Source organism: Canis aureus, chromosome 4 (assembly GCF_053574225.1).
Source record: "Canis aureus isolate CA01 chromosome 4, VMU_Caureus_v.1.0, whole genome shotgun sequence".
NCBI lineage: Eukaryota > Metazoa > Chordata > Mammalia > Carnivora > Canidae > Canis > Canis aureus.
This window is the reverse complement of record NC_135614.1, coordinates 41,224,176-41,239,949: the sequence shown is the minus strand read 5'-3', so window position 1 is coordinate 41,239,949 and position 15,774 is coordinate 41,224,176. Positions and strand designations below refer to the sequence as shown.

The following is a 15,774-nucleotide window of genomic DNA, read 5'->3' as shown; positions in this document are numbered from 1 at the left end:
TTCATTCTACTATCAATTCCTCGATGCCATTCTTTCCTGTGTTTAGTGTATCAAGCAGTGGAATAGCAGTGGTAGGCTACCTCTGTTCCTGCCTGGACCCTCATGCTGATGGGGTAGACAGGGTGCTGGTCCCTAACTCAAGGATTTGTCCCGCTCAGTGGTAGTCATGATATGAACTGGCACATCTAAGACCTCACTGAGTGGCTGGTGCTGTTTTGCACAACTGTATCTCAAGCTTGATGGCCCTCTTCCTCTCATGCTCCAACCAAACCAAATGGCATGCAGCTCCCTGAACAGGTTGCCCTTCCCAAGGTCTGACTTTGCAAATTCATTTCCAAATGAAAGAAATGTCCTTCCTTTCACCTGGAGCTAACTCAGGAAACTGATGACAGCCTGTAGGCAAGATTTGGCTCACAGATTACATTTGTCCTGCTATTGTTTTCATAATTTTAATAGGTCAATTTCCAACATTTAAAAGTTGAGGGATTTAACAGAAATCTAGATCTTGCTTCATTTGGTTGCATGGGGCCCTGGTCCTACATAGCATCAGTTGTGTGGTGCTCAGGGGCTGGCTGCTCCCTATTCAGTTTGCTCCACTCATGTACCCAACTTGCCCCCTTCCCCGCCCCCCCCCCAGCATCTTGAGTTTTAGACTCCAGGTCTAACTGCAATCAACCCTAACATAAGTTCACTCCTTAGTGAGTTTTAGATAGAGACGACACCAGGTGGTGGTATACAAAGGAAACCTTATTGCAGCAAATAAGATTATAGGGGTTAGCTTCCAAATCCATGACTCCCCAAGTAGGGGTGAATAGGCTTCTTTTATTTAGGATTACGATGAATATTCAGAGAAGTTTCTTCATTGTGGGTAGAGGTGGGCACAAACAAACATGCCTATTGAAGCATTGTATGTTATATTAATGAGATTTGTTCTCCTGGGGTGGGGATTTTAACACTATAATGAAGCAGAGGTAACTACTGGACAAGGGGAGGGGGTTATGGGCCCGCTCCAAGAGCCAATATAAATTGGATTGGGTCTTGGATTTATCTCAGGGAAGGAATACAGGGCCTTGCTTACTTTTGAAACAACCCCGGGGGAGGAGTTTTACCACTGATTTGATGGCCTAGTAAAATCTGTTAGTTTTTGCATTCTAACTGGGCTGCCTTTGTTCCTTAAAATCCTTAAAAATCCTTTTTTTTTTTTTTCAAACATCTTTAAACATTTCATTAACTTTGAAGAAGGAAGGAGAACAGCTACTTTAGAAACTAGAGACATGGGATCCCTGGGTGGCTCAGCGGTTTGGTCCCTGCCTTTGGCCCAGGGCGTGATCCTGGAGTCCGGGGATCGAGTCCCGTGTCGGGCTCCTGGCACGGAGCCTGCTTCTCCCTCTGCCTGTGTCTCTGCCTCTCTGTCTATCATGAATAAATAAATAAAATCTTAAAAAAAACAAACAAAAAAAACTAGAGACACTCGAGCACTGATGTATTCATAGAGTTTCTATACAGCTGAAGAAATTTACTGTATATAGTACCGAAGACCCATATACAGAAAGATTTAGAAAACCCATCTCTAGAAAGCAGGTCAGATGGACTCGAAGACCTCACCAAAGGTAGGAGGAATCAATGGGAAGCAATGTAAAGCCTTCTGCTGGGGCAAAAAGGTGGGCACTAGTCCATGGAGTCCAGACAAAGTTCTTTTTCCTCATCTAAATGCTTGCCTCTGGTCAGGGTTGAGAGAAAGGTCTTGATTCACTTGAACTAGTTGTCAGTCAAGGTCCTCTTGATTTTTGCTTTCTTGGCTTCCAGTTCAGCTACTTCTTGCGGCCGCCTTTTGCTCATGCCTTTGCGCTCCAGCTGTTTTTCAATCACCTTGGTATTCTGTGCATATGAGTCAGCAGCTTCTCTAGCCTCAGTTTCCTCTTCTTCCTCATCAGTGGTAGACACTATGACGGAGCTGAACTTGCCCATGTCTTTTCTTAAAATCCTTAAACTATTTCCTAAAATCCTTAACTATTGAGGTTTTTGTATTTCTTTGTAATTCTGATACCTCTTAGGACTTCTGCAAGAAGTGTGCTAGGGCAAGAAAAGCCAGTTAGGCGTAGATCATGGAAAATAGCTGGGATGTAAAATGACTTATCTTTGTTTTTCTGGAGACCCCTAACTGCTTATGTAACTTCCAGTTACCCTTCATGATTTAGCTCCAGATTCACATCCAGAATCCTCCCTTGGGGTGCCTGGGTGGCTCAGTTGGTTAAGCATCTGACTCGATCTCAACCCAGGTCTCATTGTTAAGGTTGTGAGTTCAAGCCCCATGTTGGGTTCCACACTGGAGCCTACTTTAAAAAGGAAAAAAGTAAAATCCTTGCTTTGATGATCAATTATTGATTACAACTTATGATAATGCATAAAATTATAAAATGCCTTTAATGGCTCTCTAGTGACCTGTGGCCTTACACATTGGAGTTTCTCGGTAAGTGTTGATTGCATCTGTTATTTCCCAACTTGATTGATGAAGAAAAATGAGCTTAGATTAATTGTCCAGATCTTAGAGAACACAAGAGATAGAGTCAGGATTTGAACCCAGGCCTGACTGCATCAAAGACCATCCACATCCCACTTTAGCCATCCATCTCTGGTGTTCTTTTTTTCATTCCATCAGTCCTGTACCAGAGTCTCACAAGAGTCTCACAAGAGACTGGACATCTGTGTACAGGGAGAAGAACCTAAATATTTGCAGTAGTAGTGCCAAGTGGGAAAAGCATTGTTGCCATTTCTGCCATAGGATAGTTGTAAACCTTTATGCAAGTTACTTACCTCTGAGCCTCCATTCTCTCAGTAGTAAAGCACTTGGTTAGTACCTGCACTGCCTTCCTGTCTCAATGAAAATGGCAGGATCAAATAGGCTTTTTCTGAGGACTCTGTGAGTGTACAAATGTTGATATTTCTATTGTTTACTTGTATTTCCAATTCTTACATGCATTTTGCACTGAAGAAGGTAATTTTTCACAAAGGAAATCAATGGGGGATCCCTGGGTGGCGCAGCGGTTTAGCACCTGCCTTTGACCCAGGACGCGATCCTGGAGACCAGGGATCTAGTCCCACGTTGGGCTCCCTGCATGGAGCCTGCTTCTCCCTCTGCCTGTGTCTCTGCCTCTCTCTCTCTCTATCATGAATAAATAAAATCTTAAAAAAAAAAAAAAAGGAAATCGATGGAATCACAAACTACAAAATTCAGCATGCATTCTCTGACTTTGGGGCATTGATGTGAAAGTAGGCAGAATGATACTGTCTTGGCTCTGAAGCCACAGGGATCTGGATTCAAATTCTGCTTTGGTCTTTGGGCATTTTTATGAGCTTGTTTCCCTGTCTTGGTAAGCTGAAAATGCTTATCAAATGTGAAAATTAAAGTAGTGGTCCACCAGACTCCTGACTTTAGGAGTCACTTGGATGCTTACTAATATTAGTCTCCGCCCCCTTACAGCAGATTCCTTGATGCAGTAAGTCTGGAGAGAGACCTTTTCAGGTGTTGAGTTCATACATATTTCTGGCGTGACTCTTCTGTGATGCTTACAACCAGTTAACTTTGGGAAATATGTATATATGATATATGTAAAAAGGGCAGCTGGGTGGCTCTTTTGGTTAAGATCTGACTCTTAATTTCCGCTCCGGTCATGATCTCAGGGTCTTGAGATGGAGCACTGTGTTGGGCTCCACACTGGGTATGGAGCCTGTTTGGAGTTCTGTATGTCCCTCTCCCTCTGCCCCTCCCTGCTCCTCACTTGCTTCTACTCTCTCTCTCTCTCTCTCTCTCTCTAAAAAAGAAAAAAAAAAAAGAGTATATATACATGCAGCACATAAAGTAGGTGCATGTTATCATTAGTAGTCTAGTGAGTAGATAAACAGTAAGGTCTGTAGTTTGTTTTTTCTAATTTGAGTTTTGTTTTTATTCTCCACACATAATTTAGCACCCCAAAGGTTACATAAAAGTTGGGTTTGATACTATGTTAAATTTATAGTAAGGATGATATATTCTGATACCTGGTCTGGGCCCTAGACTCCAGCCATTATGTTCATCAATAAGATTAAATTATGATGTTTCCTGGGAGTCAGATTTGACTCATTTTCAATAGCTTGTTCGATACAAATGATGAGAGCTTTAAGAACTGTAATCCCCACCACCAGCCCCTCACAGGCAACCAAATGGTACCAGACTGTTTAAACTGAGCCATATGAGCCATAGTGCATGGTCAAGAGCAGTTCAGCATCACATGTGAGTTCTAATCCCAGCTCTATCAGTTGCTAGCTGTGTGACCTTGGGTAAGGTAAATTGCTTAACCTCTGGCCCTCAGTTTGTCGTTTAGAAGATAGAAATCCTATGGTTGTCAGACTGAATACTCGAGATACAGCATGTGGAATACAGAGCTCAGCAAATTTTAGCTATTATCTTTTAGAGGAGATTGGCAGGGAGTTTGCAAGAACAGAGGGAAAAGTTTTTCTCAGAGTTCAAATAAACATGGGTTCTTGGAGTTTTTGGTGTTGTGTGTGTTTTAAGACTTTATTTTTAAGTAATCTCTACACACCCAATGTGGGGCTCAAACTCACAACCCCAAGATCAAGAGTCACAGGCTCTACCAACTGAGCCAGCCATCCTTGAATGAAGAGGGTGATTTAAAGGCAGTGGTATTCTGTTTGGGCAGCAAATGACTGGAGAATGCCAGATGGGTATGTCTGCCTGTCAACATTCAGGCCCAAGGATGTTAGCATGTTTCCTGGGATAACTTTGAATTAAGCAGTTTCCTACTAACCTTTTCATTGAATTTGCAGATGTCCACTCACTTGGGTGAGTCCCCTGTGCTATTTTGGGAAGCCTCCAGACTTAAACTTCAGATAACTGCTTCTGAATGTCTGCTTTCATTATACTCAGGCATGACATATTCAGCTACAGAGCTCTTAGTGTGAGTTGGGCAGGCAGGTAAATGAATCTACTGAGAACCAGGCTGAACTCTACTACCAAGAATCTACCATACTCTGCTGATACTATGGACTCTGAGCACTTCCCATCTGGTGGCTTGTATCTTTGTTCATTGTTCTGTTAAATTAGTTTTTTAAATTAATACCTACATAGGGTACAACATAAAAGGGTATAAAAGTTACGTAGTGAAGAGTAAGTTTCCTTGTCACTGTGATTCTTGGTTACTCGGTTATCCCCAGAAGCAGTCACTGTTTCCAGTTCCTTTTGTATTTTTTCCGGAAATAGTCTATGCATATATGACTTGGTGCTTACTAAAAGTCTGATCCATGAAGAAGTCTTCATGAGAAAGGCAGGTCATCCAAGTATAAACAGCTCTATAATATAAAGTTGATTTACTGCTTGAACACCATATTTATAAGCATGCACAAATATTAAATAAAATAATCTTTGGCCTTCAGAAATAACTTGTCAACCATATCCTAGCCTACCCCTAGCAGGAGAGCAGCAAGTTCAAGAATAGGCTTTCACAGGTCTCACCTTATGAATCAGATGTCTCTGTCTTGTTAAGCTGTGCATAACTTAGGGGTTTTTTTGGTTGTCTTACTGTCTGAAATAGGCAGGATGGGTTCGTGGGAAGAATGCGAGTTATGAAGACCTGCATTTAGGGATCCCTGGGTGGCGCAGTGGTTTAGCGCCTGCCTTTGGCCCAGGGCGCGATCCTGGAGACCCGGGATCGAATCCCACGTCAGGCTCCCGGTGCATGGAGCCTGCTTCTCCCTCTGCCTGTGTCTCTGCCTCTCTCTCTCTCTCTGTGACTATCATAAATAAATAAAAAAATTTAAAAAAAAAAAAAGACCTGCATTTAGATCCCAGTTCTGTTACTTAAAACAGACTTTGGGCAAGTTACAAATCTGAGCCTCTCCTAATAGGTAAGATGATCTTAACATGATAGGTGTTGTGAATATTGAATGAGAGGTAGTTCAAAGCACATGGTTCAATGGCATATAGCTGTCACTCAAGAAATGAATGGTGGTCACCTGCAGGCATGTTCCATACAGACGTGCTGAGCAAATGAGTTTTAAAGCATGCTGGAGTTTTCAGCTTCTCCACTAACTTCCAGGTTTCCAGATCAGCTTGGACTCTGCATGCCTGTTTTTATTTTTATTTATTTATTTTTTTTATTTATTTATGATAGTCACAGAGAGAGAGAGAGAGAGGCAGAGACACAGGCAGAGGGAGAAACAGGCTCCATGCACCGGGAGCCCGACGTGGGATTCGATCCAGGGTCTCCCGGATCGCGCCCTGGGCCAAAGGCAGGCGCCAAACCGCTGCACCACCCAGGGATCCCTGCATGCCTGTTTTTATTTATAGGCCTGAGCTTAGGAAAGGGGATTAGTGGGGTTACACTGTAGCATTTCAGTCAGTTCTTACTTGTTTTATCCTTTTGGGGTTGCCTTGGAGGTTTTTCCTCTAGGAGTTGATCTCAGACTTTTCCTGTTTACACATTTAAAAATTATTGTGAACCCAAAATCTAACTTTTTTTTAAAAAAAGATTTATTTATTTATGATAGAGAGAGAGTGAGAGAGAGAGGCAGAGACACAGGAGGAGGGAGAAGCAGGCTCCACGCCAGGAGCCCGATGCAGGACTCGATCCCTGGACTCCAGGATCGCGCCCTGGGCCAAAGGCAGGTGCTAAACCGCTGAGCCACCCAGGGATCCCCCAAAATCTAACTTTTATGTGGGTTCTATCAATAATATAATTTACCATATTATAAATTAGACCAAAAATTTAACATTCATTTTAGATTCATTTTAAAATAACAATGATCAACCTGTAATACATTAACAGAAATAACATTTATTGGGAAATAACTTTTTTCCAAATTGAAAAATATAGTGGGAAGAACAACATAGTATTACATTTCTGCAAAATTCCTTAATGTCTGGCTCAATATAGAAGACAAATGGATCCTAAATAATACTTATGCATTCAATCTGTTGCAACATATTTGGGTAAAGCAAATATGGACTATGGATAATTCAGCTTCACACAGATTGGTAGTTAGAACAGAGAGGCCCGGATCCCTGGGTGGTGCAGCGGTTTGGCGCCTGCCTTTGGCCCAGGGCGCGATCCTGGAGACCCGGGATCGAGTCCCATGTCGGGCTCCCTGCGTGGAGCCTGCTTCTCCCTCTGTCTATGTCTCTGCCTCTCTCTCTCTCTCTCTCTGTGACTATCATAAATAAATAAAATAAAATAAAATAAAAAACAGAGAGGCCCTTACAGACCTGCTGGGAGAGTCCCAGGGACTCCCCTGGGGTCCTTGAGCCATACTGACATATCCTGAAGTAGACTTTAAGTGCCTTGAAGGGGGAGAGTATTTCTTCATTCTACTGAATCTTTTAGTTCCCTGGCCTTGGACACCAGTTCTTACTTGGAATGTGTGATAAAATGTTTTTGACAGATTGACTGATAGAGGGAGCTATTGGTCAATACTAGCCCACAGCTATGATAGCAAAGGTGGGGATTTTCTCATTTCACAGAGGATGAAACAGATTTACACAAAACTGGTGTCTAAACGGCCACATCCCTGGGCTCCCCAACACCTGGTTTTTAAAGAAGTTGCCAGGAAGGCCAGGCGAAGGTTAATGGCATCAGCTTAAAATATTTGCCTTTATTTAAGAAATAGGGGAAACAAATCTGCAATAGCTAAAGTGGAAGCGACTCAAATGTCCATCTCCAGATGAATGAAGAAACTAAATGTGGCATATAACATACAGTAGAATGTTATTCAGCCTTAAAAAGGCTGCAACGGGAATCAAGCTTGAGAGTATTATGCTAAGTGAATCAAGGCGGTCACAAAAGGAAAAATATTGTATGATTCCACTTCTATCAGGTATCTAGAGTAGTCAAACTTAACAGAAGGTAGAACGGGGGTTGCCGGAGCTTGGGGAAGGGACAAGGAGGAGTTGTTTTATGGGCATGAAAAAGTTGTGGAGATTGGGGACTCAACAACATGCATATAGTCAATACTCTCTGACTTTACACTTCATGGCGAAGATGGTGAATTTTATGTATATTTTACCACAATCAAAAATAAATTAAGAAAAAAATAGAAAGGAGACTTTTTTCTCTTAGTTCTGGCCGACCTCACCCCTTGTCACTCAGTTCAGTTGTACATGTGTTTATCGAACACATTGTATGTATAAGTACTCCCGAGGAGCAAGGATCCGTTAAACAGGGCCTGTCCTCGGGGAGTTTGCTCTCCAGTAGAGGGTTGGCTACGATACACGGCCACAAGGGACGCACCAACAGAATGAAACCGGTTTTGGAGAAGGCAGCGCTTGGACTGGAACTTCAGGACGGCAGAATTTCTGCTTAGACGGACACGATGACCCTCTATATCCCGCATACCGGCCAGGTGAAAGTTTGGGATCATGTTTGGAGGCGGAGCAGATGTTACCGAGTATAGGTCCGACTTCCCATCTCATCCCGGAGTCCATTCTGCTTAATGAAGAAAGCTGGTGGTCACTCGAGTAAGTAAGCAAACAGGCTACCGCACGCGGCAACCACAGTCCAAGACCAGGGGGCCCGGGATGGGGGGGGGGGGGGGGGGGGCGGGGGCGGAGTCCGGCGCGGAGTCACGTGGGGCGTGGAGGCGGGTCTGCGCGCTGGTCACGCGGCCCGGTGTTGACACTTCCGGGTGGGACCGAAGCGAGGCGGCTGGGCAGGGGCTCGCGCCTCCGCGGCAGCCATGGCGTACAACGGCCTCACGGTGCCTCTCATCGTGATGAGCGTGTTCTGGGGCTTCGTCGGCTTCTGCGTGCCCTGGTTTATCCCTAAGGGTCCCAACCGGGGGTAAGTGCGCTAGGGGCCCGCCTTGGGAAGGACGCGCGGCGAGGACGGCCCGGGGCGGGGGAGGGGGCGGGGGAGGGGGCGACCTGCCCCGGTCGGAGACCTCGCGGGGTGGTCCCCGACCGCCTGCAGACCCCCGGCTTCCTACGGCGGCAGCTCTTTGTTCCCCGGGCCGAGGGGGAGGACGCTGACTCCCGACGGACCCTCCTTGGGAAGGGGTTTCAGGGGGATTTTTTTTTTCTCACCACGGGCCTGTCTGGGGAGGGTGCGTGGGAAACGGGTTTATACCGACTCAGGGAGAAGTGTGGTCTCTTCTAAATGGCTTTCACCCCCTTAGCCCTGCCCTCCGCTCAAATGACGCCTAAACTTTAAAGGAAAGGATCAAATAAGACAGAACTTGCCCTCTGTGCCCCACATGTCGCAGTTGCAGGGGACACAAGCTTGTGCAGCAGCGCGGAGCCCAGGCCTTGCATCTAGTGGGCGCCAGGTAGTTGGGGCCTGATCTAAAGCGAGATTAATTACCGAAGGGCGGGAGGTATTGTTTAGAAGCCCCTGCGTCATACCTTTTGAGGGTGGTTCTGCGCTTGTATGCGAGTGTACCAAGTTCTTAGAATGATTGACTAAAACCTAGACTTCTTGGCTAAATAGAGCTCTATCTATTTTGTTAAGTAAATCTTTTCTATTGTAGTATGAGATAGAGCCTTGTCTTCAAAGGAGCTTTGGAACAGCCTCCTTCTGGTTCCTCTTTTGCCTTTTAGTCATTTTTTCTCATCCCGAGATCATGTGGAGTGAAACTTAGGCTAAGTTGGAGCTTGGCCAAGCACCAACAAATTGGTGGCCTATGCAGCATGCATAGATGCATAGTAGGCATTCATTCAGTAAATACCCATTGAGTGGATAATTCTATTTTATTAGGGGAAATAAAATGCTATCACTTCCTTAATATTTTGTGACCTAAACTCCTTTTGCTGTCTGGAATACACTTGTATTAGACTTGGTACTTCTATCTAGCTTGAAAGTAAAACACACCTTGTTTAAAAAGGAAAAACGGTAGATGAATTTCTATCATTTGGTAGCATTCGATTTCCCCTCCTCTCCTCCCAGTAACATCAGTTATAGAGGGTCATCTCTCTAGACTATAACAGATGATGCAGAGTGTTACAATTCTAGGGTTATTAAATCAATTTGTATTAACCAAATTGAATTTCTTAGACATCTTTCTCCTACTGGAGTTAGAGACCAACAAAACACTTTGTTGTTTCTATCTTCAACTATTTCATTACCCTACTGTCTGCTTTTCCAGTCTAAATACTCAGGAAAGCATTTTTGATGTGCTTGTAACATTGACCACTCCTTTCTTAAAGACCCTGATTTGGGACCCACCATGCCTAGCCTTGGGACTTGATGCCACTGCTGTTTTCCAGTGTAATGAAATGTCTCCTGTAATACATGGACTACTCAGTTTCCAACTCTAGTGTCATGATTCAGGTTTGACGGGCCAATGATAAATTATCTGGGTCTAATTCACAGCCTCTATCCTAATCCTTTTATTTCCTGCTCTTGGCAGGATTGAGCAGTTCTTAAAACACAAAATGTCTCCTAGGAATTACTGTATTACACTTTGAGAAACACTGCTCCAAGCTGGATGATCCCTGTGACCTTGAACAATTAACTTTTCAGTGTTCCCTTTCCTCATTGTAAGATGGAAAGAAATACTAGTACTGCATTAATACTAGTTCCTCTTTATCTCCTGAAAGGCTTTGAAAGTGTTTTTTAATACATGAAGGAACTTAATTGCTTCAAGGACTAGGTGAATTTTTAATCAGAACAATTCTGATTTAAAGGATTAAAAACATTTTGATTAAAGAGATAAGTAGGGGCACCTGGGTGGCTCAGTGGTTGAGTGTCTGCCTTTGGCCAAGGTGGTGATCCCAGGGTCCTGGGATTGAGTCCTGCATTGCGCTCCTCACAGGGAGCCTGCTTCTCCCTCCTCTGCCTATGTCTCTGCCTCTCTTTGTGTTACTCATGAATAAATAAATAAACTCTTAAAAAAAGAGAGATACGTTAAGTAAAGGTACTGTGTGGCAAGGGAAGAAGAGATTTTGATGTTAAATCCTATACCCTGCAAGGTCCACACACACCAGAGTGCAGAAAAATCTCTCTGTAACCTAAAGAAAACACCTTACTCTTACTCTTTTTTTTTTTTTCTCTTACTCTTTTTTATAACTGAAAATGGGCCAGATAAAAAACAGTTTGTGTTTGGAATCAGCTTTCCTGACCATTTTTTTCATGATTTCCCTCTCTTTAGGAATCCACAGATGGTCTGAAAGCTTCAGATTTTTTTCACAGTGGCTCCTTTAGGGGTAGATGTGGGGCATGGGATGGAGCTAGATCACAGGGAATTGAGTCAGCTCCTGTTTTTTCAAGCATACAGAACATTTTCAAACATACAGCAAGGCAGAAAGAATAGTAAGAGTGTGTATTCCACCGCTTAGATATAATAATTGTCAACACATTTATATTTGCTTTTTTATGTGTGAATATGTGTTTGTGTACATGTGTATATATACACATATATAATCTTGCTAAACCGTTTGAAAGTAAATTGCATTCATCATGACACTTCACCCCAAATAGTAAGTGGCATATTTGGAGGGGATATTTTATTTTTTATTTCGGTTTAAGTTTATTTATTTATTTAGGTAATCTCTATTCCTAGTGTGGGGCTCAAACTCATGATCCCAGAGATCAAGCTCTTCCGACTTAGCCAGCCTGACTGGTGGTGATAGTTTAATGAGGGGGCTTTTTATATGAAACTGGGAAGCAGGTAACAAAAAATAGCCTCAGCAGTTTCAGCTGTCTGAGGTGGTCCTTGGGGGAGACAGAAGACAGGATTCCAGGTTGAGGCAGAGGAATGGAGGAAAATGTGCAAAAGCTCAGAATGGAGAAGAGTAAACCTGATGTGTTTTGGTTGACAGTGAGGCCAACTGCTTTCGGGAGTGGAAGTTTGCTGTTTGAAAGTGGACAGTGGTGAGGATGAGTGGAGGGAACTGATGACCAGGAAGGAGCTGGACTTGATTGTGTAGCTCTTCAAGCATTTTTTATTATGCAGCTGTCAAAGTTTTGTAGCACAAACTCACGTGCATACTTATTTGTGTATTATAAGCATAATGTATAAGTTAGATATTTTGAAGAATGTTGCTTCAGAATATATCCAGAGTCTGTCCAGTTCTCACTACCTACAATACTACCAGCCTGGTCCATGAAGTATTGCAGTCCACACCCCCAACTCCACCCCCAGACTGGTTTCACAGCTTCTCCCTCTGCCTCTCCTCCCCCAGTTTGTTTCTCCTCTACAGAGGTCCTCTTAGAATCTGAATCAGATTTTGTCAGTCCTGTGCTCATATCCCTCCAAATAGCTTCTCTTTTCCTTTCAGAGATTGCACTTCATCCTCATGAGCGTCAGAAATGGCAGAACTACAATTGAACTGTTTTAAAGGTGTTTCCAATTCTTGTCTGTATTCTCCCCTTCCCCAACCTCACTTACTACTAGGCTCCTCTCGCTCTGCTCAGCCACATTGGCCTCTGTCCTCTCTTAACTGCTGGTACCATAGAGCCTTTGCATTTGCTCTTTCCCCTGTCCAGAGGTCTGGACTCACTTGCCATGTCCTCAGCAAGTCCTTTCCTGACTGCTGTCTTTGAAGGTTGTTTTGGTTTGTTTTGTTTTTTGACAAAGTGAGAGTGGGAGAGATCACAGAGGGAGAGGCAGAGGGAGAAGCAGACTTGCCTCAGAGCAGAGGGCCTGACTTAGGGCTCCATCCCAGGATCCCAAGATGACCTGAGCCCAAGGCAGTCATATAAACAGACTGAGCCACCCAGGTGCCCCAATTGACTACCCTCTTTAAAATTGAAAGCATAGCCTCCAACCCCTGTATACCCTTATCCTCCTTTCTTGCTTTTTTCCCCTCTCCATTAGCACTTACTGACCACCTGCCAGACTAATGATACATAAGTAAATAGTTTTTGTTTAATGTTCATCTTGTTTGTTGTCGTTTGTTTTCCCTTATGATCCTGTGAACTTCACCAGGGCAGGGGTTTTCATCCGTTTTGTTTACTTTTTCCCCAGAGTCTGGTACATACTGGATACTCATTGAAAATCTACTGAGTGAACGGATGTGTCAGTATTAACCACAGAAAGTACATGAGCACACACATAACTTATAAAGGATGAATTGAAAATAAAGACAGGAATTCTGATATTTGCTACTTGCATTCTAGGAGATAGTCTTGCTTCCTCTGTAGGATGTGGAGACCCCCTCTTTGGAAATTATTCCTATGGAGGATGGAGAGCATTGAAAGGTGTTCAACTTCAGAGTATGATGTGATGAAAGTTTATTTTAGAAAGATGACTCTGAGGTGATTGTGATAGGATGAAAAGGAAGGAAGAACGTTTTGAATCTGCTAGCATTTGATGACTAAAGGTACATAGGAGGTGTGAACATAATGATGAGAGATTTGAGGAGTGGGTCAGATAGGTGAAAAATGACAGTTTCCTCTGGGGAATAGGAAATTGGGAAGAGGAGTCTTTGGAAAGAGAAATGGGGAGAGGATACCATGAATTCAATTTTTTAAATATTGAGATTCAGCTGCTCAGAGATCCACGTTTAACTTTTTTCAGACAGGAATAGAGATGGGGAGAGGTCAACATTGGAAAGTTATATATATACATATATTTTTTTGAAGGAATCATCTCGTTTTCATTGTAAGTCTATGCAGTTCTGCCTTTTTTTTAAAGCTTATTTTTAGTAATCTCTGTCCCCAATGTGGGACTTGAACTCACGATCCCAAGATCAAGAGTCGCATGCTTTACCAACTGAGTCATCCAGGTGCTCCTAGAAAGTTAAATTTTTACAAGTACAGTGTCAGAGAAAACTACCAAATTGGTAGTTTTCTTAGGTGTCAAAACTAATTGTCGGTGTGGCCTTTTGTGTTCATTTGTAGGGGGTTTGGACTAGTTATCTAAGCCGCGGCCTCAATACATATCCCCCCCCTTTTTTTACATATCCCTTTAAATACAAGTATTAATTACTTAAACTTCTGAGTGCAGTCTGTTGGTGTTTGAGCAGATTCAGTTCCCTTTTCTTGGTGCACAGACCTTACCAGTTTGATAATTTGGGAAGGAGGCTTAAGCCATCCGACAATGTCTGCTTAGTTTGCTGGTTATCTAATGATGCTTGTTTGTTTGTTTTTAGAGTTATCATCACCATGTTGGTAACCTGTTCAGTTTGCTGCTATCTCTTGTAAGTATGTCAAAAGTAGTTTTGTTTTTTTTTTTCCCAAGGTAATAGGAAATTACTCTTGGTATTTATAATGTGCGTGATTAAAGAATAAAATCGTGGAACATGATTATTGTGAAACTTTACAGTTTTGTATCATTTGAGCTTATTCCTTATGTAACATCTAGAAATAGTATCCTAAGATGGGAAAGAGCACACTTTTTTTGTGTTCAATACATTTACATAAAAACTCTACAGATGCTCTCTTTTTCTGGCAATATAAGTGTAAGTTATCTGGCACAAATTTAAATCTTATATAATTAGCTGGAAATTGCCTTTGTACTACTTTGTATTTTACTATTGGGAAGAATTTAGGTGTACTCATTTCATTTAAATATCACTGTAAAGCTAATAAAGCTAGTCTTTATTATGACTTTATTTATCTGATGAACAGAAGTTGAGCTAGAATTGTAATGAAAAAGGCAATTTCTCTAACAGTCATATGCCATATCGATGTATGATAATTAACACATTAGAATAGGTTATATAGTTTGCAAACTGTTGGTTGAAAACTATTTTAAGATATGTAAATTAACTCTTCAACATGTATTTTTGGAATACCGTTCTTAATCCTCATGAGTATCAGAAATGACAGAACTGTAGTTGAGCTATTGTAAAGGTTTCCAGTTCTTGTCTGCATTCTTCCCTTCCCCGAAGAATGGAACAAGTCAAGCCCCAGAAAAAAAACTGAGTGTCAATCAGTTTGTGGAAAGGATAGCCACTTCGAACTACAAAGGCCCCTTCCTTCCTTCCTTCCTTCCTTCCTTCCTCCCTCCCTCCCTCCCTCCCTCCCTCCCTCTTTCTTTCTTTCTTTCTTTCTTTCTTTCTTTCTTTCTTTCTTTCTTTCTTTCTTTTTCTTTCTCTTTCTTTCTTTCTTTCTTTCTTTCTTTCTTTCTTTCTTTCTTTCTTATTGAGATCTATTTTGCATACCATAAAATTCATCCTTTTATGGATTTCTTTTTAGAGTTTAGAACCAGTGGTTCTCCTTTCTTAAAGAGAGCTGTATAGCTTCCCGAGACCATTTTTTTTTTAAGATTTTATTTATGTATTCATGAGAGACACGGAGAGACAGAGGCAGAGGGAGAAGCAGGCTCCCTCTGGGGAGCCTGATGTAGAACTCGATCCCAGGACCCTGGGATCATGACCTGAGCCGAAGGCAGATGCTCAACCACTGAGCCAGCCAGGTGCTGGCTAAGGTTTTTCTAAGAGGTTTGTGGGGATGAGCCAATTCTAGTTGTTGGCATAGATCAAAATCTGCCCCTGACAAAAAGTTATTACTATGAATTTTAGGTAGGTGGCCAATCCTTCAGTCACTTGTTTGTGTGCAATTTGAAGCATTTAAAACTGAATCAGAATACAGTGTAGTGCTAAGTGATGATGGTGTTGTTTGACTGCCTCAACACAAGGGCTTAGATGTTCTACAATTGGCTCGTTTACTGTTTTTTTCTACTTAGAAAGGTAACTTTTTCAGGTGATAGAGTTCGGCTTCCAGAATGGAAGTCTGACATAGCATAGGAGAGAATTCTTAATACTAGCTGTGTTTGGCCTTAAAGAGTAAAGAAGTAGTACATACATCCTCAAAAATTTCTCATTTTAGTTTGTTTTAATTTTTA

The 15,774-nt window shown here is 42.4% G+C and overlaps 1 protein-coding gene and 1 long non-coding RNA gene across 2 annotated transcripts in view; one reads left to right on the top strand and one right to left on the bottom strand.

Annotated features, from left to right (window-relative positions):
• Window positions 1-7,610: 7,610 nt before the first annotated feature.
• On the bottom strand, window positions 7,611-9,352 carry LOC144312607 (uncharacterized). The gene is made up of 2 exons (XR_013378110.1): window positions 9,227-9,352; window positions 7,611-8,474 (listed from the first exon to the last, which is right to left on the bottom strand). It is a non-coding gene; the product is annotated as an uncharacterized LOC144312607 (long non-coding RNA).
• Window positions 8,644-15,774, top strand: part of ATP6V0E1 (ATPase H+ transporting V0 subunit e1) — a 31,878-nt gene continuing 24,747 nt past the window's right edge. The window contains exons 1-2 of the mRNA XM_077895518.1: window positions 8,644-8,828; window positions 14,078-14,125. Coding sequence (XP_077751644.1) covers window positions 8,725-8,828; window positions 14,078-14,125 — 152 coding nt within the window. The 5' untranslated portion in view covers window positions 8,644-8,724. The remainder of the gene's footprint in view (window positions 8,829-14,077; window positions 14,126-15,774) is intronic.